Source organism: Neoarius graeffei, chromosome 2 (assembly GCF_027579695.1).
Source record: "Neoarius graeffei isolate fNeoGra1 chromosome 2, fNeoGra1.pri, whole genome shotgun sequence".
Taxonomy (NCBI): Eukaryota; Metazoa; Chordata; class Actinopteri; order Siluriformes; family Ariidae; genus Neoarius; species Neoarius graeffei.
Window position 1 is genome coordinate 31,234,907 of NC_083570.1, and position 25,670 is coordinate 31,260,576.

The window sequence follows — 25,670 nt, forward strand, 5'->3', positions numbered from 1 at the left end:
AAGATCAACTGAACATAAAGAACAGACCTCCAAACAGGGAGGAAAAAACTCTTCACTGAGACCCCATTGGTGGGTCAAGGGTAGATCCTATGACTAAGATAGGGCCCTATGCTAGGACTAACCCTACCATCCTAAAGTCCAACGTAAGCTAATGAAAATGAAGTCGCCACTCCCAGACATTTATTGACAATAAGCCAAAATAGAGCCTATTAGTCCAGTTCAAATCTTGTATTGCAGTCTCGTAATGACAGTGATCTTACCAGCTTGTGATGATTTCTAATTCTTCATTTTACCTCCCTTGCGCTGGTGATCTGAGCAGGTGATGGCCTCTGAGCAGTAATATCACTCTGGTAACTCTGAAGTTTATACCGCGCTCTCCAGGTGATGTCGTCCTCTGCCTCGCGATGTCCCGTTGCCTTCTGCCACGACCCCAGCAGCTCTCCCAGGCGCGCTCCCCAGTCAGTCTGCCCCTCGGCTGGCGTCGCGTCTTCCACCATGATTCCACGTCTCCTCATTCACTGGCCATCTCCCAGTGGATGCGCATGCTTACATACGGTGTTTGGAAACGGACTCCTTTCACTTTCAGAGCCTTTTTGATCCCGTTGTATTCTTTGCGTTTCTTGACCACCTCTGCAGTGTAGTCATGATCAAAATAAAGAGTCTTGTTATTCAGCTGGATCCTCTCCTTCTTGGTTTTTTTCCATGCCTCTTTTAAAACACATTCTTTGGTTGCGAACTCCTGGAAGTTGATTATGAATGCTCTCGGGGGTTTATCAGGTGCGGGTCTGTGTCTGTGTGCGCTGGCTCTGTGTGCACGTTGTATGTTTAACTCCATGTCGCCCGGGATTGGTAGCTTGCTCCGGATGAGCGCTTCAACAAACTCTAGCACCGAGTCCTCTCCCTCCTCTCCTTCTGCTACTCCAAAAATACGGATGTTATTGCGTCTGGAGCGTGACTCTAGATTGTTTAACTTATCTTCCAGGGCTTTTTGCTGTTTCAAGCAAGAGCTCAGGGCCACGGTCGTTTCAGCTGCCCATCTCTCGACTGTTTCCACCCTGGACTCTGCTTCTTCCACCCGATTCGATAGGTTGCTTATTTCTGCCCCAAACACATCCAGTTTACTGTTGATTTCTTGTCCAAGATGGGTGATTTCTTGTCGCAGCGTGTTATCGCCTTTTAGGTCTGTTTTGAGATCATTAATCGCCTTAATTATGTCTACGGGCACCATGGCGACTTGGTCCATTTTGCCAACGCTGTCTCTGGCTGTCGTCATTTTTTTCTGTTTTATAGGCTCTCTTTCGTCGGCTCTTTGGTTTCTAAGTGATCTTCCCCGATCCATCTATCTTTTTTTATCGACCAATACTGAGTTTTGAGTTAGTTTGGGTGTAAATTGCGATTTGTCTGGGGGAGCGATCTCACCGTGCATCTACCATGTGCTAACCCGGAAGTCCCGATTTGCAGTAGTTTTACTAACCAACATAATTGTATTTTGAAAATATAAACAAACAAAGTTAGAATTTGATGGCTGCAAACACTCAAAGTTGGGACAAAGGAAAAATAACATTCAAAATAAATATATGTTATTTACCAGCTGGGAGGTCCATATCGTGAAATACCGTGACCGAGGTCTTGAAAGTACTGACCGAGGCCCTCTTGGCCAAGGTCAGTATTCAAGGCCGAAGTCACGGTATTTCACCATACAAACCGACCTTAAGCTCATCTCATCTCATTATCTCTAGCCGCTTTATCCTTCTACAGGGTCGCAGGCAAGCTGGAGCCTATCCCAGCTGACTACGGGCGAAAGGCGGGGTACACCCTGGACAAGTCGCCAGGTCATCACAGGGCCGACACATAGACACAGACAACCATTCACACTCACATTCACACCTACGGTCAATTTAGAGCCACCAGTTAACCTAACCTGCATGTCTTTGGACTGTGGGGGAAACCAGAGCACCCGGAGGAAACCCACGCGGACACGGGGAGAACATGCAAACTCCACACAGAAAGGCCCTCGCCGGCCCCGGGGCTCGAACCCAGGACCTTCTTGCTGTGAGGCGACAGCGCTAACCACTACACCACCGTGCCGCCCGACCTTAAGCTGGTAAATAATATATTAATTTTTTCTTTACCAAATTCTAACAGAAAACGAGAGCGCCTGAAAGGGAAAACCGAGCCAAGCCGACATTTTGAATCCTCATTCACGGCTGTAATACAAATTGCTTCCTCCTCGGTATACAAGTGCACTTCCATGGCAGGAAAAAAACTACATTTTGCCACCTATGTAGTCCCCTATTTATACAAAACTGAGTCATTCAGGATTCAGCCATGTTTTTGCTCGGCCTCAGCAAGTTAGAGGTTTTTAGCTTTCTCCTGAAATGTTTTCTTTTATTTTGTCTTCCTCAGGGTAGTAAAACTCGCTTTCGCTGTGAACACTCTTGTTATTGCTATCTGTGCTGTAAAATGAATGCTATTTTGAATCCTCATTCATGGCTGTAATGCAAATGGCTTCCTCCTTGGTATACAAGTGCAATTCCATGGCAGGAAAAAAACTACATTTTGCAAAATTGAGTCATTCAGGATTCAGCCATGTTTTTGCTCGGTGTTAGCAACAGTTACAGGTTTTTAGCTTTCTCCTGAAATGTTTTATTTTATTTCTTCTTCTTCAGGGTAGTAAAACTCGTTTTCGCTGTGAAGACTGTCATTATCACTATCCATGCTGTAAAATTAATGCTCTTCTCCTGAGAAATGCTGGCAAAAATTTATAAGATTTTTGATAAAAATCTTATAAATAAATTTTATAAATAAATCTTATAAAAAAAGATAAATGTTGACAAAAATTGCTACTATGTTTGTTGTTGTGAACGAGTGAGTCGCCAGAGGTCCGTAACCGGGGTCTATACCATAGGATACGGACCTGCTCGCCAGCCAATCAGAGCGCAGGATTTGATGGAAACCGGACTGTGAAAAAAATAAAAAAGTTTATTTATAGGCTATTCAAGTAACACCACTGTGGAGGATTCCACAATAAACAGGTTAATTGGTACCAGGTGAGGGTATCATGGTTTACCCGAAGCAGATTGTAATAAGTCCCTGATGTGGGTGGAGTACAGAAGCACGGCAGGTGAGAGATAATGGTCACACACACACTTTTATTTTGGACTACACTCATGTTGCTTTTCAGCTTTAACCTTTTGTTTTAGTCACACACAGACACGTGCGTGCACACACACACACAGTTGCGTTCCGGTCTGGGGAGAGCCCTTCTCTCTGCTCTCTCCCTCCTTTTCTATCCTCCACCATCACTGCAACAAACACGCACACACACACACACACACACACACACACACACACACACACACACACACACACACACACACCATTAATAGACAACAGGTGCATTGACTTTGCCACGCCCCCGCTGCCACACAGATCTTATGACCTGACCTGACACTCAGTTAAATAAAAATTCCCGTGAATTAACAAATCACATATTTTAGTTTTTATTGCATTTTGGAAAATATTCCAACTTTTCTAGAAATGGGGTTTGTATTTATAAAGAATATGGCCACGACATGCCAGTGAATTCTAAAGGTTTGGAGTCTAATTTACTCAAAAATCTGTAACTCATAACTGCTTACATGTATTCACAAGAAACTTGAAAAACTTTGCAACAAAGTTTATCTCTATCTCTGCAGTATCTGGGGCATGACCATATGTAAGTGGCAAGATTCAGTTCAAATTGCTTTTTCTTTCTTTCAAATTTCAGATCGAGCTGAAATTTAGTGTATTGCATCATTGTGCCAATCTGTAATCCATCCATCCATCCATCATCTGTAGCCGCTTATCCCGTACAGGGTTGCAGGCAAGCTGGAGCCTATCCCAGCTGACTATGGGCGAGAGGCGAGGTACACCCTGGACAAGTCGCCACGTCATTGCAGGGCTGACACATAGAGACAAACAACCGTTCACACCTACGGTCAATTTAGAGCCACCAGTTAGCCTAACCTGCATGTCTTTCGACTGTGGGGGAAACCGGAGCACTTGGAGGAAACCCACGCAGACATGGGGAGAACATGCAAACCCCACATAGAATGGCCCTTGTCGGTCGCTGGGCTCGAACCCAGGACCTTCTTGCTGTGAGGTGACAGTACTAACCACTACACCTCCGTGCTGCCCCCAATCTGTAATAGTATTTGTTAATGATGACTGGGTTCTTTCAAAGACACAGCTGTCGTCAACTGCATTTCACACAGTTATCATTGAGCGGTCATCGCCAACCTTGATACGAATGTTCATCTATTGTCTTTTTATTGTTCTACGTATCTTGGCAAGAATTGGCACCCATCTGCAATGGGTGCTTGGACCCTCCAAATTAATTCATTCATTCATTCATTCATTCATTCATTATCTCTAGCCGCTTTATCCTTCTACAGGGTCGCAGGCAAGCTGGAGCCCATCCCAGCTGACTACGGGCGAAAGGCGGGGTACACCCTGGATAAGTCGCCAGGTCATCACAGGGCTGACACATAGACACAGACAACCATTCACACTCACATTCACACCTACGGTCAACTTAGAGTCACCAGTTAACCTAACCTGCATGTCTTTGGACTGTGGGGGAAACCGGAGCACCCGGAGGAAACCCACGCGGACACGGGGAGAACATGCAAACTCCGCACAGAAAGGCCCTCGCCGGCCCCGGGGCTCGAACCCAGGACCTTCTTGCTGTGAGGCGACAGCGCTAACCACTACACCACCGTGACCCTCCAAATTGCGGCTGTATTTTCAATTTTTTTTTTCTCATGACAGACCTGCTTGCTGGAACAATAATGTAAAAATAATACTTGCAAGTGTGTCAGGAAGGTTTGTGAGTATGAGGGGTTGGGGGCAGGTTTGGGGGGCGAGGGTCGGGCCCAGATGTCCCCACAAAGTTAAGATTCTTTGACAGGTTTGGTTGTGTGGGGCTGAAAATTGTTAGCTAATGTAATGTCATAATGTATAAAGAGCTAGTTGTGCATTTATCATATATAGCTATAAAATGTGGTGTTCTGACTTCACACTGAACGTAAAATACGTGACTTGATTCTGGCTATTATCTATATTTCCTTTATTTCCCACATGAGGACTTCTAGACATGAGCAGGAGAGCTGTATTACAGCTTCCTGCAGCTGTTTATTTTTATTCTGTTTTATTCTATTCTATTTTATATTTTATTTTATTGTTTCAGTTCAGCTAAATTTGCAAGCTATCTCTGCATTTTTTTAATTCTGTTGTGCATTACAGCTGATAAGAATCAGATTTCCAGCTAAAACTCCTCATAGCTCCTATGCATAAAAATCAGTGTTAGACTGTCAAAATTCAGTGTCAAGCCTTGATTGATTAGCCTTGGTGATGCCCCTGAGAAGGAAGTGCAGCAAAGTGGAGAGGGACAGGGTTAGACTGAGAGAAGTAAAGAGAGTGAGGAAATGGACATGACAGCTGCATGAGGACAAGGTACCTTGTGTGTGTGTGTGTGTGTGTGTGTGTGTGTGTGTGTGTGTGTGTGTGTGTGTGTGTGTGTGTTAGAGGTCTTCTGTAGACTTGAGACCTATTTGATATTTTGGGAGAGTGCACAGTCCCTTCGGACACACACAACACAAAGATAAACCTCGTGTATAGGACTATATTATAGCAGAGCTCCCTGTGCTCAAAGCACACGGAGCGGAGCTCCATATTTTAGAAGATATGGTAATGCATTGACTTGATTTTTGATGGCTTCCGCAACCATACAACGTCTGTGTACCACCATAGGGTACCTGATCATAAGTGCAAGAAAACATATCTCATAAACACTTGACCACTGGACAATAAAATTTATGTCTTTTGTAACATTACTAAGTTAGTATATGAATATGACTAATGTATTAACCCGAGTAATAAGCATAACACTTGAAATCAAAGCTAGGTTCGGCTCAAGGAAGAGAATTGGCAACGACCAGTATTTGAAAAGGGGAAAAAAAGTTACAGCATTTATTTAACACCCAGAAGATATTATAAATCACAAACAGAAAGCAGTATAACACACAATATCCCACATAGTCAGTCAGTGTGAAAAAATAAGTCAAGTCAGTAAACTCAATGTTCAAGTTCTGTTCAATTGTGTGTCCCACTTGCAAAGGAAAAAAACAAAAAGAGATGTTCCTTGTACGTACTTTGTGTTGTTGAACAAAGGAAATGTAGAAAAAGCAAGGCCTTTTTAATCACTACCCGGGTAGTGTGTAAGTGATGTTGGAGATCTCAAGAAAAAAAACATAAACTCTTATCTGTATCCCAAGGAAATATATATCCAGAATGTGTCCAGTCCACCAGCTGGCAGGTTGACAGGCACTGGCTTAGACACACCCTTGAACCTAATCGCTGGCTCACCGTATAACTCTCTCTCTCTCAACAGTGGCAGAAAACGCACAACAAAAAAACCAATCTGCACACAGCAGTGCAAAATATCCCATTAGTGCTGTATATGGTTTTATCATCACTTAACACTTTAAGTATAATCACTTTAAACTCAAAATGTCATTATTTAATCTAAATCATGGACCTTAGTGACTGTGCAACTTAGTACCAGTTCAAGAAAATGACTAAGAACACCATCTGTAGTAATACAAGTGAGCAGTGTAAAGTACTACATCCACAGAATTAACCTTATAGCTTATCTTAACAGTTATTAAACCATGAGCTACTTAATCTGTGTGTATCACGTTTAATTACATCCAAAAATCCTTAAAATGGCTGTAAGCCTGAAAACATTAGCCCATTAGAGTAACCTCGTAGCTGTAAACATTATATGCAACGCACTTGAACGTCACATTGTGCCATGTTGCTGGTTTAACAAGAACGCACATGGTCGGAAAAGAAAACGCCGTTCTAAATCACTACGGCAGATTAACACAACAAAAATTACATTTCAATCATCTCCGATTGTTTTTTTACTCAAAAGATGTCACAAATAACATAATATACATAGTTAGTCCATTAAAATAGTTCGTTTTTACCTCCTGAATCAAAGTGAGACTAACAATGGCTAAGACAGTTCACTGGCAAGCGTTTTTTCCCATAAGTTACACTCACCGGAGATTCGACGTTACAAAGGCAAAAAAAAAATCACTTCAGATGCAATGGATCAAAACAAAACTCCTTCTTGATATTACAACTACAAAAGAAGGTGAACATTAACTTTTAAAGTGTCAAATATTCGTCTTCTCATACGTTTTCATTTCAGTGGTAACTTCTAGGGAAAAAAAAGTGCTGATCTTCTCTAGTCAACCTAAAATGTGTCACGCCTACATGAACGGCATATCGCCACCTAGGGGAACGGGAATATAGAAAAACAATACTAGTAACCCTGTGCAATTTAGGTGGGCTGCACTTCTCATCTCATCTCATTATCTCTAGCCGCTTTATCCTGTTCTACAAGGTCGCAGGCAAGCTGGAGCCTATCCCAGCTGACTACGGGCGAAAGGCGGGGTACACCCTGGACAAGTCGCCAGGTCATCACAGGGCTGACACGTAGACACAGACAACCATTCACACTCACACCTACAGTCAATTTAGAGTCACCAGTTAACCTAACCTGCATGTCTTTGGACTGTGGGGGAAACCGGAGCACCCGGAGGAAACCCACACAGACACGGGGAGAACATGCAAACTCCGCACAGAAAGGCCCTCGCCGGCCACGGGGCTTGAACCCGGATCTTCTTGCTGTGAGGCGACAGCGCTAACCACTACACCACCGTGCCGCCCCAGGCTACACTTTATTTACATAAGTTATATGGGTTTTTATTCAGCACTTATTTTTAATTTGCTTTTTTAAAAAATAATGTGGGATTATTTACGAACATATTTTATGGAAAATAGTCAAGACAGTTTCATATAAAACTAGTTAAAACAGTTGTATTAGTCAACTAGCTTGTTGGACAATTGACAGTTTCTGTCATGTAAGGGCAGAAGACAGATGTAAGTGCAGGAAGTTTTTATTAAAAACACGCTAGCAAAGAGGTCCAAAACATAGACAAAGGCAGAATCAAAAAACAGGCAGTGGTCGAGTGAGGCACAGACAGGATATCAGAGATAATACAGTGATGCTTGAAAATTTGTGAATCCTTTAGAATTTTCTGTATTTCTGCATAAATATGACCTAAAACATCATCAGATTTTCACACAAGTCCTAAAAGTAAATAAAGAGAAACCAGTTCAACAAATGAGACAAAATACTTGGTCATTTATTTATTGAGGAAAATGATCCAATATTACATATCAGTGAGTGGCAAAAGTATGTGAACCTCTCGGATTAGCAGTTAATTTGAAGGTGAAATTAGAGTCAGGTGTTTCAATCAATGGGATGACAATCAGGTGTGAGTGGGCACCCTGTTTTATTTAAAGAACAGGGATCGATCAAAGTCTGATCTTCACAACACATGTTCATGGCATGAACAAAGGAGATTTCTGAGGACCTCAGAAAAAGCATTGTTGATGTTCATCAGGCTGGAAAAGGTTACAAAACCATCTCTAAAAAGTTTGGACTCCACCAATCCCCAGTCAGACAGATTGTGTACAAATGGAGGAAATTCAAGACCAATGTTACCCTCCCCAGGAGTGGTCGACCAACAAAGATCACTCCAAGAGCAAGGTGTGTAGTAGTTGGTGAGGTCACAAAGGACCCCATGGTAACTTCTAAGCAACTGAAGGCCTCTCTCACATTGGCTAATGTTAATGTTCATGAGTCCACCATCAGGAGAACACTGAACAACAATGGTGTGCATGGCAGGGTTGCAAGGAGAAAGCCACTGCTCTCCAAAAAGAACATTGCTGCTTGTCTGCAGTTTGCTAAAGATCACGTGGACAAGCCAGAAAGCTATTGGAAAAATGTTTTGTGGATGGATGAGACCAAAATAAAACATTTTGGTTTAAATGAGAAGTGTTATGTTTGGAGAAAGGAAAAACACTGCATTCCAGTATAAGAACCTTATCCCATCTGTGAAACATGGTGGTGGTAGTATCATGGTTTGGGCCTGTTTTGCTGCATCTGGTCCAGGACTGCTTGCCATCATTGATGAAACAATGAATTCTCAATTATTCCAGCGAATTCTAAAGTAAAATGTCAGGACATCTGTCCATGAACTGAATCTCAAGAGAAGGTGGGTCATGCATCAAGACAGCGACCCTAAGCACACAAGTCGTTCTACCAAAGAATGATCAAAGAAGAATAAAGTTAATGTTTTGGAATGGCCAAGTCAAAGTCCTGACCTTAATCCAATCGAAATGTTGTGGAGAGACCTGAAGCGAGCAGTTCATGTGAGGAAACCCACCAACATCCCAGAGTTGAAGCTGTTCTGTATGGAGGAATGGGCTAAAATTCCTCCTAGCCGGTGTGCAGGACATCAACAGTTACTGGAAACGTTTAGTTGCAGTTATTGCTGTACAATGGGGTCACACCAGAGACTGAATGCAAAGGTTCACATACTTTTGCCACTCACAGATATGTAATATTGGATAATTTTCCTCAATGAATAAATGACCAAGTATAATATTTTTGTCTCATTTGTTTAACTGGGTTCTCTTTATCTACTTTTAGGACTTCTGGAAATATTTGATGATGTTTTGGGTCCTATTTATGCAGAAATACAGACATTTCTAAAGGGTTCACAAACTTTCAAGCACCATTGTACGTAAAGTCCAAAAACACAAACAGGATCAAAACTAGAAAAGCAATACAAAATACAAGGCTTGGTAACATCAGACACAGGGTTCAGAGCGTATACTTTGTAAAGTTTGTGTATTACAGAGTCCTTATATGTATGTGCTGTGATTGCACTCTAATCAGTAACAGGTGCATGCTAATTAGTCCTAGAGTAATGCGCACGCTTTGCAGTCTGTGGCTGTGCACTCCAAGCACCAACATGCGTGGACATGAGAGATGTAACCAGACAACTGTTTGACATATTAAGTTTGATATTCAATCATAACTATATAGAAATGATGTAAAGTGAAAGTGTGGTTCACTGCTGTCCACCAGGCACCCAGCAGAGTCACACAGTCTAATGTCTTAGTGTTGTTTCTGGCACATTGCATGCGGTGTCAAAGAAAGGAATAAATATTTATTCATAACTGTGATGCGTATCTCATTATTGGTATCTGTCAGTATCCCCACTGAGAACGCAGTCACTAACAAACATGGACACCCAGAACTACAGTGGTGCTTGAAAGTTTGTGAACCCTTTAGAATTTTCTAAATTTCTGCATAAATATGACCTAAAACATCATCAGATTTTCAAACAAGTCGTAAAAGTAGATAAAGAGAACCCAGCCATGCACACCATTGTTGTTCAGTGTTCTCCTGATGGTGGACTCATGAACATTAACATTAGCCAATGTGAGAGAGGCCTTCAGTTGCTTAGAAGTTATCCTGGGGTCCTTTGTGACCTCGCCAACTATTACACACCTTGCTCTTAGAGTGACCTTTGTTGGCTGACCACTCCTGGGGAGGGTAACAATGGTCTTGAATTTCCTCCATTTGTACACATTCTGTCTGACTGTGGATTGGTGGAATCCAAACTTTTTAGAGATGGTTTTGTAACCTTTTCCAGCCTGATGAGAAATCTCCTTTGTTCGTGCCATGATACACTTCCACAAACGTGTGTTGTGAAGATCAGACTTTGATAGATCCCTGTTCTTTAAATAAAACAGGGTGCCTACTTACACCTGATTTTCATCCCATTGATTGAAAACACCTGACTCAAATTTCACTTTCAAATTAACTGCTAATCCGAGAGGTTCACATACTTTTGCCACTCACTGATATGTAATATTGGATAATTTTCCTCAATAAATAACTGACCAAGTATAATTTTTTTTGTCTCATTTGTTTAACTGGTTTCTCTTTATCTACTTTTAGGACTTGTGTGAAAATCTGATGATGCTTTAGGTCATATTTATGCAGAAATATCGAAGATTTTAAAGGGTTCACAAACTTTCAAGCACCACTGTACACATCCCAGGACACACAGCGCCCTCTGTCACCAGCCTATTGAACTCAGCTGACAATCATCACACACATCATTAGTTTCTCCATATAACCACGCCAGTTCCACACCTTCTTTGCGAAGTATCGTTCTGTGTTCCGGCCATTACTACCGAGCCTTTTCATTGTTTGCCTGCTATCTCGTTATTTTGACCCCTGGTAGTATTTTTCTCTCATCTTTTGCCTTGCCTACTTTGTGTTGTTTGCATGATCGATCAACCCTCGCCTGGTTACCGACTACATCTCTCGTCACACGATTTGGCTTTGTTTGCAGCCTGCTTCTCAGTCTCTTTCTGCACATACATCCGTAAGTGCCTGCAATCTGACAGGATACTTCGCCGTAACATGGATGTAGCAGAAGGAACTAAGCAGACTGCTCTGAACTCTCAGGGGCAATTGTTAGGAGAACATCAGCAGATGTTAGCCAACCTCAACACCAGGATGGCCCAACTAACATCTGTGATGTCACAGGCCCTCCAAACACCCTGAGTCATCTGGTCACGCCGCTCTGCCACTTCCACCTCCTGAGAAATACACCGGGGATCCGTGTGCATGTAAGGGGTTTCTGCTTCAGTGTTCCCTGTATGGCAGCATGGTGGTGTAGTGGTAAGCACTGTTGCCTCACAGCAAGAAGGTCCTGGGTTGGAGCCCAGCGGCTGATGAGGGCCTTTCTGTGTGGAGTTTGCATGTTCTCCCCGTGTCCATGTGGGTTTCCTCCGGGTGCTCCGGTTCCCCCCACAGTCCAAAGCAGGGCTTTGAACCAGTTCAAGGAACGAAAACCGGGAACTTTTTCTATTTCACATGGAACAGAAACCAAACCAGAAACTTTATTATTTTTTATGTTCCGGAACAGAAACGCTTATTAAAAATAATGGTAACCGGTTAATACCGGTTTTTATTTCGTTCCTCAAAGTTTCCGTAGCCTACAAATAAAAAAGCCATTCTTCTCCTGCGCAAGTTTCTATGACCCGCTGGGGTTCACTTCCTGTGTGACGTTCGCTGACTGAATGGAGAGCGCGGGAAGGTGGACTACTATCACGTCTCCATTACTGAGTGTCTGAGCAAAGGAGAGCCTGAACGATGCAACCTACCTATTGGCTGTTTGTAAAAATGTATCAGTTGTTGCCCTTCCCACGGGAATCATCGCGGGCTCGAGAGACGAGACCTGACGAGTTAGTTCGTTGGTAGCAGAACAAAATGTCTGGACACAAATCGGGTTTTCAGAAAAGGAAAGAAAATAAACGGAGGGTTGAAAATACAAAAAAGGAGGCAGAAAATGCAAAATGAGTTTTAAGGTAGGACAAATGGTTACTTTTCTGAGGCAGCCCGCCGTGGCTGCAGGCTTTCAGTTGTGTCATTGAATGGTTACTTTTCTGAGGCAGCCCACCGTGGCTGCCTGCAGGCTTATTTATTATAGCCCATTTAGTTAAAATAGTTGATATAAAATGTTTATAGTTATGTGATGGTTGTCCTGATTTAGACTGGTGTTTTTTTTTTTTTTTTTTGGGGGGGGGGGGGGTTGCGCGATGTTGCACCCGGGTCCAGATTAGGGCAGAACCGGCCCTGGCTACATTTCAGGTGTAGTTTGTTTTATGTATGTATGTACTTGCATAGATGTGTACTTGGTCTTCCAATATGGCACCTAACAAAATCTCGCGGCGCGGTGACGTCATGCGGTAGCCCTCTATAGGGCCTGACTAGCCTTTGGTAACACACTAAACGAATTATCTTTCATTTTTGGCACTTTTTCTGTTTGTGTAGATGGGAAGACATACTGAGAATCCAAATCGCCAACATTTGAAATAATAATTATTTGAATTATTTCTTGTCTTATTTAATGAAGGTTGTAATAGAATTAGCCTACATTTGGCTTAAGCTGGATGAGACAGAGACATAATTTTATAGCCATTTGTTAAACAGCTGACAGGGAACGTAATTAACCGTTCCGGGAACGAAATTTTTTTGTTCTAACCGGTTCGGGAACGTCTATTTAATGGTGGAACCCAAAACCGGAAACGTTAAAATTCCGTTTCTGTTCGGAACGAACCAATAGGAAAAAAATTCTGGTTCAAAGCCCTGGTCCAAAGGCATGCAGGTTAGGCTAATTGGTAGCTCTAAATTGACCATAGGTGTGAATGTGAGTGTGAATGGTTGTCTGTATCTATGTGTCAGCCCTGCGATGACTTGGCGACTTGTCAAGAGTGTATCCTGCCTCTCGCCCATAGTCAGCTGGGATAGGCTGCAGCTTGCCTGCGACCCTGTCGGACAGGATAAGCGGCTACAGATAATGGATGGATGGACGTTCCCTGTATTGTTCGTCCGTGCCTCATCTCTCTGACAAACAGAAGATCTCTCAGCTGTTGTCCTTTCTTTCTGGCAAAGCATTACGATGGTCCAGCGCAGTTTGGAGGAGAGGCGGTGAGCACACTACGTCCTATGAGTGATTTCTTTCCATGTTCTCTCAAGTTTTTGATCATGAGCCCCAAGGAGTAGAAGTCGGTGAGAGTTTGCTCTTCCTTTGCCAAAGGTCAAGAGGAGTAGTGGAGTATGCACTGGAGTTCAGAACAATGGCTTCGGCCAATGGATGGAACAAACCAGCTCTCAAAGCAGTGTTTCATCAGGGACTGCAGTCTGAGGTCCTGCGAGAACTGGCATGCTGAGATGAACAGCTCACACTCGACACGCTGATTGATATGGCCATCCACATAGACCAGCTATTGACTCATCATCCCTCGTGAGAGGAGAACAGCTTTTTCAATTGCACAACCAATGAACCCATCCCCATGGATATCACCTGCACCAAGTTAAAACACTCCAAGCGTGAATGTTGCTGTAAGGAGGGCTTATGTTTTTATTGTGGAGTTTCAGAACATCTGATTTTTGACTGTCCCATCCGGCCACCCTGTACTAGCCCAGCTGAAGTACCACCTCGCACTGTGAGTCCGGTAAGAAAGTTTAATTCTAAATCTTTTGAAGTTCCAGTGCTACTAAAATTCTCATCCTCCGCACACGTCTTGTCTGCCTTTATAGACTCAGGGACAGAGGGCAACTTGATCAGCCTCTCGGCCACTCAAAAGCTCAACCTGCCTACTACACCATTACAAAGAAAGCTCAGCATCCATGTCATTGATGGAGGACCCATCGGAGATGGCATAGCTTCCACACGCACTGCTCCAGTCCGACTTCAGGTGGGAGCCTTACATTCTCAACTCATCTCACTGTATATCATGCACGCTGTCAACCATGACATCATTCTTGGTTACCCCTGGCTGCAGCTCCATGATCCACTCATCTCGTGGCAGAACAAGGAGATCCTTCAATGGTCAGACACCTGTTTTTAGCATTGTCTCTGCCACAGTTATAGATCTCATCCACTTCGGTGGAAAGCCCCCAGCCCAACTCTATTGAACATGTTCCTGAGCACTATTCAGATCTCAAGGAGGTCTTCAGCAAGGGAAAGGCCTGTGGTTTATCACCTCACAGACCCTACAACTGTGACATAGACCTGCTGCCAGGAATGTCGCCTCCTAGAGGCAGAATCTACCCATTGTCTCAGAAGGAGCATGTTGCCATGAAGGAATACATTCAAGAGGCCCTCAAGTAAAGATACATCTGTCTCTCAAGATCTTCTGCTTCTGCTGGGTTCTTTTTCATGGAGAAACGAGGAGGAGGGCTTCGTCTATACATTGACTATAGAGGACTCAATCAGGTATTGGTTAAGTATCCAAATCCCCTGCCCCTGGTCCCTGCTGCTCTTGAACAACTTCGCTGTGCCAAGATCTTTAGCATGCTCGACCTGCGAAGTGCCTACAACCTGATCCAGATCAGGGAGGGAGATGAGTGGAAGACTGCGTTCAGCACCACTACTGGTCAGTTCGAGTACCGGGTCATGCCATATGGCCTGGCTTCAGTGCCCAGTGTGTTCCAGTGCCTCATAAATGACGTTCTTAGAGACATGCTGGGCAGATTCATCATTGCTTACATTGACGATATCCTCATTTACTCTCCAGATGAGGAGAGCCACATTCACCATGTGCGCATGGTCCTGCAGTGTCTGCTCGACAACCACCTGTATGTCAAGGCAGAGAAATGTGAGTTCCATCAACAATGCAATTCATTCCTGAGCTACATCATCAGTGCTGAGAGCCTTAGCATGGACTCCAACAAGGTCTCTGCAGTCACTGAATGGCCAGTTCCCACCTCCGTCAAGGACCTGCAACGTTTCCTTGGGTTTGCAAACTTCTACTGTCGTTTCATCAGGAACTTCAGTTCCATTGTGTCTCCACTCACCACCTTGCTAAAGAAGGGCCCCAAGAAGCTCAGTTGGAACCCAGCAGCTGAGGAGGTCTTCAACAAGCCCAAGAAAGTCTTTGTCTCTGCTCCGATTCTACAGCATCCGGATCCCACCAAACCTTTCGTAGTGGAAGTAGACGTATCCGAAACCGTAGTAGGTGGTATCCTCTCCCAACATTTCGGTAAGAAGAACAAGCTCCACCCCATAGCATACTTCTCAAAGAAGCTCACTTCCACAGAAAGGAATTATGATGTGGGTGGGAAACCGAGAACTGTTAGCCATCAAGTTGGCACTGGAGGAGTGGAGACGCTGGCTGGAGGAAGCAACACATCTGTTCACGATTCTCACTGATCACAAGAATCTTGACTACCTAAAGAAAGCTAAAAGGTTGAACCCCCACCAAGCAAGATGGACACTATTTTTTTTTTACCAGATTTGATTTCACAATAGCATTTCATCCAGGTTCCAAGAACACTAAAGCTGATGCCCTGTCTCGCAATTTTAACACTGTACAGCCTGATTCTTCAGACCACCCCATTATACCTGCTGAGTGCTTCATCCACCTGGTATCTAGATCAAGGGCTCAGAGGAGGACAGCCCAGATCCACACCGGATGAGCTTCCACCTGGCCTTCTTTATGTACCAAGGTCACTCCGAGGGCGCATTATCACGTGGGCTCACATGTCCCCAGCAACTGGACATCCAGGTAGTCAAAGAACCTACCAGATGCTGAAAAACAAGTACTGGTGGGAGAACATGCTGATGTCAAGTCAAGTTTATTTGTATAGTGCTTTTAACAATAAACATTGTCGCAAAGCAGCTTTACAGAATTTGAACGACTTAAAATACAAGCCAATTTTATCCCTACTCTATCCCCAGTGAGCAAGCCTGTGGCGACGGTGGCAAGGAAAAACTCCCTCAGACGACATAAGGAAGAAACCTCAAGAGGAACCAACTCAAAAGGGAACCCATCCTCATTTGGGCAACAACAGACAACATGACTATAACATTAACAGTCCTAACATAAAGTCAGCTTCGTTGATGCTATAAACCCCCCACCGACGGAAACCCGAGTGCAAAACCATTCATGACAACCGTAGCCCCAAAGTCAGCAAGTCAACTGCAGCCCTAAAGTCAGCAAGTCAACTGCAGCCCTAAAGTCAGCAAGTCAACTGCAGCCTTAAAGGCAGCAAGTCAACTGCAGCCCTAAAGTCAGCAAGTCAACTGCAGTTCCCAGCCACAAAAGCACCACTGCAAGAGTCCAGAGCATCCTCCAGGCGTGACCCCCAACTGTCCACATGGGGCCACCCTCCACAGGAGTAATGCGATGAGACTCCAACCAGACACAGGGCACCAGGATGGATCAGGCAGGTCCGAGGAGCAGAAGAGGTCAGCATCTCGATCCCAGGACCGACATGTAACTCAGAGGGACAGATTTGGGGGGGAGAGAGAGAAAACACAGGTTGTTAGGTATGCCCAATGTCATCTGAATAAGTAGGAACAGTATGTATTGCACTGAGTACAAGCAGAGACTCCGGCAACTAACTATGACAGCATAACTAAAAGGGGAGAGCCAGAAGGCAAGACAGGCATGAGGGAGCCCCGGGACGTAAAGCAGCCAGCCACTACACCGTCAACAAACTCGAGTGAGCAAGCAAGTGGGGGACTGCCAGCATCCATACATCCCAGTTTACCAAAACACTATGCCTGAGGACCCTCCAGATCTACACCTTTACCTCATAAACACCATTAACAAAAGGCTTGACTAAACAGATATGTTTTCAGCCTAGACTTCAACACTGAGACTGTGTCTGACTCCCGAACACTACTTGGAATGCTGTTCCATAACTGTGGGGCTTTGTAAGAAAAGGCTCTGCCCCCAGATGTAGCCTTCACTATACGAGGTACCAGCAGATAGCCTGCACCTTTTGATCTAAGTAGGCACGGTGGGTCATAGAGGACCAGAAGTTCACTCAGGTACTGTGGTGCGAGACCATTCAGTGCTTTAAAGGTCAGTAGTAGTAGTTTATAATCAATACAAAATTTGATTGGGAGCCAATGCAGTGTGGATAAGACAGGGGTGATGTGGTCATATTTTCTAGTTCTAGTAAGGACTCTTGCTGCTGCATTTTGAACTAACTGGAGCTTGTTTATGCACTTATTCTTATTGGAACATCCAGACAGTAAGGCATGACAATAATCCAACCTGGAGGTAATGAAAGCATGAACTAGTTTTTCTGCGTCATGTAGTAACATTAAATTTCTTATCTTAGCAGTATTTCTGAGATGAAAGAAAGCTATCCAGGTGATGTTATCAATGTGATTTTCGAGTGAAAGACTAGGGTCAATAATCACTCCGAGGTCTTTTACTGCTGCACGTGAAGAAACAGGAAGGCCATCCAGAGTTACTGTGTAATCAGAAAACTTACTTCTAGCTGCATATGGTCCTAGTACAAGTACTTCAGTCTTGTCAGAGTTAAGCAGAAGGAAATTAATAAGCATCCAGTATCTAATGTCCTTCACACATTCCTCAATTCTATTAAGCTGGTGTCTCTCATCAGATTTTGCAGAAACATACAACTGTGTGTCATCAGCATGACAGTGGAAACTAATACAATGTTTACGAATAATATCACCCAGAGGTAACATTTATAAAGAAAAAAGCAGTGGACCCAAGACAGAACCTTGTGGAACACCAAACTTTACCTGAGTATGTCTAGAAATATCACCATTTACATCAACATACTGATAGCGATCAGTTAAATAAGAGCTGAGCCAGGAGAGGGCCGTTCCCTTAACTCCCACAACATTTTCTAGTCTATCCAGAAGAATGGAATGATCAATGGTATCAAATGCTGCACTAAAGTCAAACAACACAAGCAGTGAGACACAGCCCTGATCAGATGCCAACAGTAGGTCGTTGCTCCAAAGCTGTCTCTGTGCTATGATGAGGTCTAAATCCTGACTGATACATTTCATGGATGTTATTCCTATGTAAATATGAGCATAACTGCTGTGCCACAGCTTTTTCAAGGATCTTGGAGATAAAGGGGAGGTTTGATATTGGCCGATAATTGGACAGCTGACAGGGATCAAGGTCAGGTTTTTTAATCAGGGGTTTGATAACTGCTAGTTTAAAGGATTTGGGTACATAGTCAATCCTAAGAGAATAATTTATTATTTTTAGAAGCGGTTCAATTACTTCAGGTATTATCTCTTTGAATAGATGTGTAGGTAAGGGATCTAGTACACAAGTTGAGGCTTTTGATGCCGAGATTAATGAAAGTAATTCAGTTTCTTTTAGGGGAGTAAAACATTCTAATTGCTGATCTGATACAGTTATATTGTTAACTACAGGGTCACTTTCATTGTCTGACCTTAAATTAGTAGTTTGAATTTTTTGTCGGATATACTCAATTTTGTCATTAAAAAAAATTCATGAAATCATTGCTACTACATACTACAGGTGTGCATGTGTCTATAGTGGACTTATTCCTAGTTAATTGTGTGACAGTATTAAATAGGAATCTAGGATTATTTTTGTTATCTTCTATTAGGGAGGAGAGATAAGTTGATCTAGCAGCACTAAGAGCTTTTCTATACTTCAGGAAGCTCTCCTTCCACGCTAATTTAAACACTACCAATTTTGTTTGACGCCATTTACATTCCAATTTTCGAGTGGTCTGTTTTAATGTGCGAGTGTCATCATTATACCAGGGTGCTAATTTTTTTTGTCTCTGACCATTTTCCTTTTAAGAGGAGCTACATTATCTAAGGTATGGCGGAACATTGACTCCAAGCATTCAGTTGCCTGATCAAGTTCTGCAGGGGCTGACAGTGACCCAATCAAAGTTGATAACTCTGGGAGATCATTTATAAAGCTCTGTGCAGTAGTTGACATAAATGTACGTTTAATACAGTAGCGTGGTGAGGTGCATATATTATTACTCAGACATATTTTGAATGAGATGAGATAATGATCTGAGATAACATCAGACTGTGGAAGTCTGACTATGTTTTCTACATTTAACCCGAATGTTAGTATTAGATCGAGGGTGTGACCACCATTATGGGTCGGTCCCATGACATTCTGATTAATCCCTACTGAATCTAAAATGGACACAAACGCTGTTTTCAAGGGGTCTTCTGGGTTATGGAAGTGAATATTAAAATCTCCGACAACTAAAACTTTGTCTAAGGAAATAACCAGATCTGAAATAAAATCTGCAAATTCAGAAAGAAACTCAGAATATGGCCCTGGGGGCCTGTAAATAATAAGTAACGGAATTAATTGGGTAGACCTACGTATTTTTCAAGGCTACATATATTATATTAGTATGAAGAACTTCAAATGTATTAAATTTATAACCAGGTTTTTGTGTTACAGCTAGATAATCATTATAAATAACCGCGATGCCTCCTCCTCTGCCAGTTAGACAAGGCTGGTATATATAACTGTATCCAGGAGGACTAGTTTCATTTAATGCTTTATATTCATTTGGCTTAATCCATGTTTCAGTTAAACAAAGTACATTAAACTCCTGATCAGTAATGAGTTCATTAACCATTAGCACTTTAGATGTAAGAGATCTAATATTTAATAGCCCCACCTTTAGATCAAAGGTGCTGACAGCAGCTGTACAGTCAGTATGGTCTAATTTTATATTGATTAGGTTACTGGAACAAACTCTCTGAATATTTCTACCTTTTTGTTGAGCTCGGGGAACAGACACAGTCTCGATGTAGTGGACCCTGAGTGACGACTCTGTGCAGCTAGCAGACAGTCAGTTTAGCCTGTTCGTCTGCTCCCTGTCCTTGGCTCTGGATTGTCAGAAATTAACTAGGCCTGTTCTGAGACTATGACCTATGCTGCAGGAAATGAGAGCAGCACCTTCCCGAGTGGGATGGATACCGTCCCGCCCTAACAGGCCAGCAGTGCCCTCAAAATTAGCCCGATTATCTATAAAGCCCACACTGTTTTCAGAGTATCATCTGGACAAGCTGCAGTTCAGCGACCATAACCTGCTGTAAGCTACATCGCCATGCCGCATTGGGATGGGGCCAGAGCATACTACAGCATCGGACATCGCTTTCACTAATTTAAACACCTCTACAAAGTTACTCTTAGTAACCTCAGACTGACGAAGGTGTATATCATTAGCTCCTGCATGGATAACTATCTTTGAGAACCTATGCTTGCCTAGCACCCTAAGATTACCTGCTATGTCCGGCAGCCTGGCTCCCAGTATACACCTGACTAAAGCTGCTGGTGCCCCTAAAGGCTGAGCTAATCCCACATGCCGTATGATAGAGTCCCCTATAACCAGAGGTCTTTCAGGTTTCTCAGCGGGTGCATCACAAAGGAGAGCAAACCTGTTTGACACGTGATGCGGAGAGGAGTGGTGCTCCCGTGGGCGGAGTGATGGAAATCACTCAGTTCATCACATCATGCTCGGAGTGTGCACAGGCCAAGGTTCCCAGGACACCGCCAGTAGGAAAAGTGTGCTTTCTTCCCATGCCACAATGACCCTGGTTGCACCTTGCTGTGGACTTCATCACAGATCTTTCACCATCTCAAGGTAACACCACCAACCTGGTAATTATTGGCAGGTTCTCCAAGTAACTTAAGCTTATTCCTCTACTGGGCCTCCGCACAGCATCTCAAACGGCAGAACTCATGTTTCACCATATCTTCAGGTACTTTGGCATCCCAGAAGACATCATCAGCAACCGGGGTCCACAGTTTATATCACGCTTATGGTCATGCTTCATGAAATGCCTGGGAGTATCAGTCAGCCTCACATCTGGTTATTACCCGCAGTCTAATGGTCAAGTTGAAAGAGCCAATCAGGAATTAGGCTGCTTCCTGAGAATCTTCTGTATGTGTAACCAGGGGGACTGGGTGCAGTTCCTCCCCTGGGCCGACTATGCACAAAACTCCCTGAAACATTCAGCAACACAGCTAACACCTTTTCAGTGCATACTCAGCTATCAACCGCCCCTGTTCCCCTGGGATGACAACCCAGCCCAGGTGCAGTCAGTAGAGGACTGGTTCAAGCGCAGCCAAGAAGCATGGGAGGAGGTGCACCAATGCTTAGAATTCATCAATGCCAAGTAGAAGGAGTACGCAGACAAGCACAGGGGATGACAACCCAGCCCAGGTGCAGTCAGTAGAGGACTGGTTCAAGCGCAGCCAAGAAGCATGGGAGGAGGTGCACCAATGCTTAGAATTCATCAATGCCAAGTAGAAGGAGTACGCAGACAAGCACAGGGGCCCGAACCCAGATTTTTCCCCAGGCGACAGGGTCTGGGACTCCACAAAACATCTATGTGAACCCAACACATGTAAGAAGCTTCAACCATACTCGAAATTCACCTTCAAATTAACTGCTAATGCTAGAGGATCACATACTTTTGCCACTCACAGATATGTAATATTGGATCATTTTCCTCAATAAATAAATGACCAAGTATAATTTTTTTGTCTCATTTGTTTAACTGGGTTCTCTTTATCTACTTTTAGGACTTGTGTGAAAATCTGATGATGTTTTAGGTCATATTTGTGCAGAAATATAGAAAATTCTAAAGGGTTCACAAACTTTCAAGCACTACTGTACACATCCCAGAACACACAGCGCCCTCTGTCATCGGCCTATTGAACTCAGCTGACAATCATCACACACATCATTAGTCTCCCCATATAACCACGCCAGTGCCATACCTTCATTGCGAAGTATCGTTCTGTGTTCTGACCAGTACTACTGAGCCTTTTCATTGTCTGCCTGCTATCTCATTATTCTGACCCCTGCTAGTATTTCTGTCTTGTCTTTTGCCTCGCTTACTTTGTGTTGTTTGCATGATCGATTGACCCTTGGCTGGTTACCAACTACATCTCTCATCACACAATTTGGCTTTGTTTGCAGTCTGCTTCTCAATCTCTTTCTGCGCATACAATCTATGTAAAGTGCCTGCAATCTGACAGTATCATTGTCACAAGACAATGCAGCAATTTACAGATGTGAAATACACTACACAATTCAATGGTTAATATGCTATATTATTATTATTATTATTATTATATTCAGGTTAATTTTGTGCCCTTGTACATATCTTGCTTATACACTCATCAGGAGCTCCACTTTTAGGCAGTGCCTAAATATATACATGATACATTTATGCCTACCTACTGTTTCTGTTACACCCCCTTGTGTGTGTGTGTGTGTGTGTGTGTGTGCGTGCGCATGCGCGTGTTTACAGGTGCTGCCATTCCCCAGTCAGGTGATCTATAATCGTGTAGGAAAGTGTGGCAGTCGCACTGTGGTGCTGCTCCTCAGGATTCTGGCTGAGAAGCACAAGTTTAACCTGGTTTCCTCCGACATCCACAACAAAACCAGGCTCACCAAGCATGAGCAGGTCATTCACACACACACACACACACACACACACACACACACACACACACACACACACACGTCTGTCTTTGCACCCCTCCTCCTCATCCCCACAACCAAGTGTTCTGTAGTTTAGCATCAAGTCATGGTCAGTCAGTTCTGTTTTTATGAGGAAACAGTTCCAATTTGAGGAAGCATTTCCATTGTGTGAATTTCTTTTTCTATCTTGAGGAAACATTTCCAAATTTAGGAAGCATTTTAATTATGAGGAAAGATTTAGAGTTTCAGAAGAAATTATGTTGTGAGGAACCATTTCCATTGTGTGGAAATGTTTCCACTGCAAGAAAACTTTTCCATTTCCAATTTGAAAAATCATTTTCATTAAAATTTTTGTTGTGAGAAATGTTTCCAATTTAAGGATGCATTTCCATTATGAGGAAACGTTTCATGTCTGAGGTAGTATTCCCATCTTGAGGAAACATTTCTAAAGTGAGGAAATACTTCTGTTGTCAGGAAACATTTTTATTTGAAGCAAACATTTCCAGGTTTCAGGAAACATGTCCACTGTGAGGAAATTGTTAGGGTGGGTGGAGGTATGGTGAAGTTAGGATCCATAAGCAGAACACAGTAATCCAATAAATAATATGATTTAATTCAGGGAAAAAAGGGCATGGCAAAAAGGTAAATAAACAGGACAAAAAACAAATGACAAAAATAGTCCAGACAAAATAAGACAACCAACTTGACAAAAACATGAGACAGGCAAAGACAAAGAACTAGAGACCAGAGGTTTAAGCTGTGACACGTGGAACGTGGGGTGGATGCGTCACATGGTGAGTGGTCGTGCCAGTCTGACGTAACATGGGTTGATTATCTTTTTGATGAGGAAGGGTCCTAGGTACCTGGGAGCCAGCTTGCGGGAGATGGTTCTGAGTGGCAGATGGCGTGTGGAGAGCGTGACTCGTTGCCCCACCTGGTAAGTGGGCGCCTTAGAGCGGTGTTTGTCGGCTTGCCTCTTGGATGCTAGGGTGGAGCGAATGAGTTTTCTCTGGGCCAATGCCCACGTCCTCCTGCAGCGGCATATGAAGATCTGGGCAGAGGGTACGGCGACCTCCTCTTGGTTAGGGAAGAGTGATGGTTGGTAACCTAGGGAGCACTGGAAGGGTGAGAGACCTGTGGCAGATGAAGGAAGAGTGTTATGAGCGTACTCGATCCAGGGTAGGTACTTACTCCAGGAACTGGCATCCCTGGATGCCATGCACCTGAGTGCAACCTCCAAAGCCTGGTTCGCCCGTTCTGCCTGGCCGTTGGTCTGTGGGTGGAAGCCTACAGGTGGCCCCAATGAGTTTGCAGAAAGCCCTCCAGAATTGCGCAGTGAACTGAGGACCCCAGTCAGAAACGATGTCAGTGGGCAGTCCATGTAGACGGAAAATGTGCTGGATGAGTAGTTCAGCGGTTTTTTTGGCTGAGGGGAGCTTGGGCAGAGGGATGAAATGAATTGTCTTGGAGAAACAGTCAATGACAGTGAGAATGCATGTGTTGTCACCTGAGTTGGGGAGTCCTGTGACGAAGTCCAGGGTGATGTGTGACCAAGGTCGATGTGGAGTCGGGAGGGGTCTTAGCAAGCCGACAGGGGGTCGATTGGCTGTTTTATTCTGGGAGTATGTGTCGCAGGCTGCCACGAACTCCTGGACGTCCTCCTTGATAGATGGCCACCAAAAGCACTGCTGGATGAGTGCCAGGGTTCGGGCGGCTCCCGGATGACAGGCCAGCTTGGAGCCATGACCCCACTGCCGCACCTGGGTTCACACAGGACTGGGAACAAACAGATGGTTAGGAGGAATGGTGTTGGGGATCCTTCACTGGGCTCCTGCTCCAGGGCCTTCTGAACGAGCGTCTCAACCTCTAGAATGGTGGCTTCCACCAGGCAGCGTGGAGGAAGGATGGTCTCAGACGGCTTGAACTCCTCTTGGTGGGAGGAGAACATCCTGGACAGGGCATCGGGTTTGCCGTTCTTGGAGCCTGGGTGGTAGGAAAGCGTGACGTTGAACCGGGAGAAGAAGAGACCAACGGGCTTGACGGGAATTAAGACATTTGGTGGACTTGAGTTACTCCAGATTCTTATGGTCGGTCCAGACTAGTAAGGGGAATTCCGACCCCTCAAGCCAGTGTCCACTCCTCCAAGGCTAATTTAACAGCCAGTAGTTCTCGGTCGCCGATGTCGTAATTCTGTTTGGCTGGGGATAGCCAGCGGGAGAAGGAGCATGGGTGGACCTTGTCGTCACTGGCCCTCTGGGAAAGTATAGCTCCGACCCCTGACTCGGAAGCATCGACCTCGACAATAAACTGCTTGGTTGGATTGGGTATGGTGAGAATGGGTGCTGTGGTAAGCCTGTGCTTGAGCATGGAAAAGGCTCTCTCTGCTTCCTCCCCCGACTTTTATTGGGTTTTGGTCAAGGTCAGGGCTGAGAGAGGTCTGGCCACCGTGCTGAAGTTGTGAATAAAGTGCCTGTAGAAATTGGTGAATCCTAGGAAGTGCTGGAGCTCTCGTCTCGAAGATGGGGTGGGCCAATCGGCAACTGCCTCGAGCTTGAGGGGGTCCATCTGGATCCTTGCCAGGGAAATGATGAAACCCAGAAATGAGACAGAGCTCTGGTGAAATTCGCTCTTTTCTGCCTTAACGGACAACTTGTTCTCTAGCAGGCGCTGGAGGACCTGCCGGGAGCGGGAGAAGATCAGGATGTCATCCAGGTACACGAAAACGAAGATGTTTAGGAAGTCCTTTAAGACGTCGTTAACGAATGCCTGGAAGACTGCAGGTGCGTTGGTCAGGCCGAAAGGGATCACGAGGTACTCGTAGTGACCAGTGGCGGTGTTAAAGGCTGTCTTCCACTTGTCCCCCTCCCTGATCCTGATGAGATGGTAT

General features: G+C 44.1%; 1 protein-coding gene across 6 annotated transcripts in view; it reads left to right on the forward strand.

The window, feature by feature from the left end:
* The window catches only part of usta (uronyl 2-sulfotransferase a), a 348,511-nt gene that overhangs the window by 204,078 nt on the left and 118,763 nt on the right, over window positions 1-25,670 (forward strand). For 4 of the 6 annotated variants that reach the window (XM_060914081.1, XM_060914082.1, XM_060914087.1 and 1 more), the window contains one exon: window positions 22,611-22,766. The exons of the other annotated variants lie outside the window; for them this stretch is intronic. In XM_060914081.1, the coding sequence (XP_060770064.1) occupies window positions 22,611-22,766 (156 nt within the window). The remainder of the gene's footprint in view (window positions 1-22,610; window positions 22,767-25,670) is intronic. 6 annotated transcript variants of the gene reach the window in all.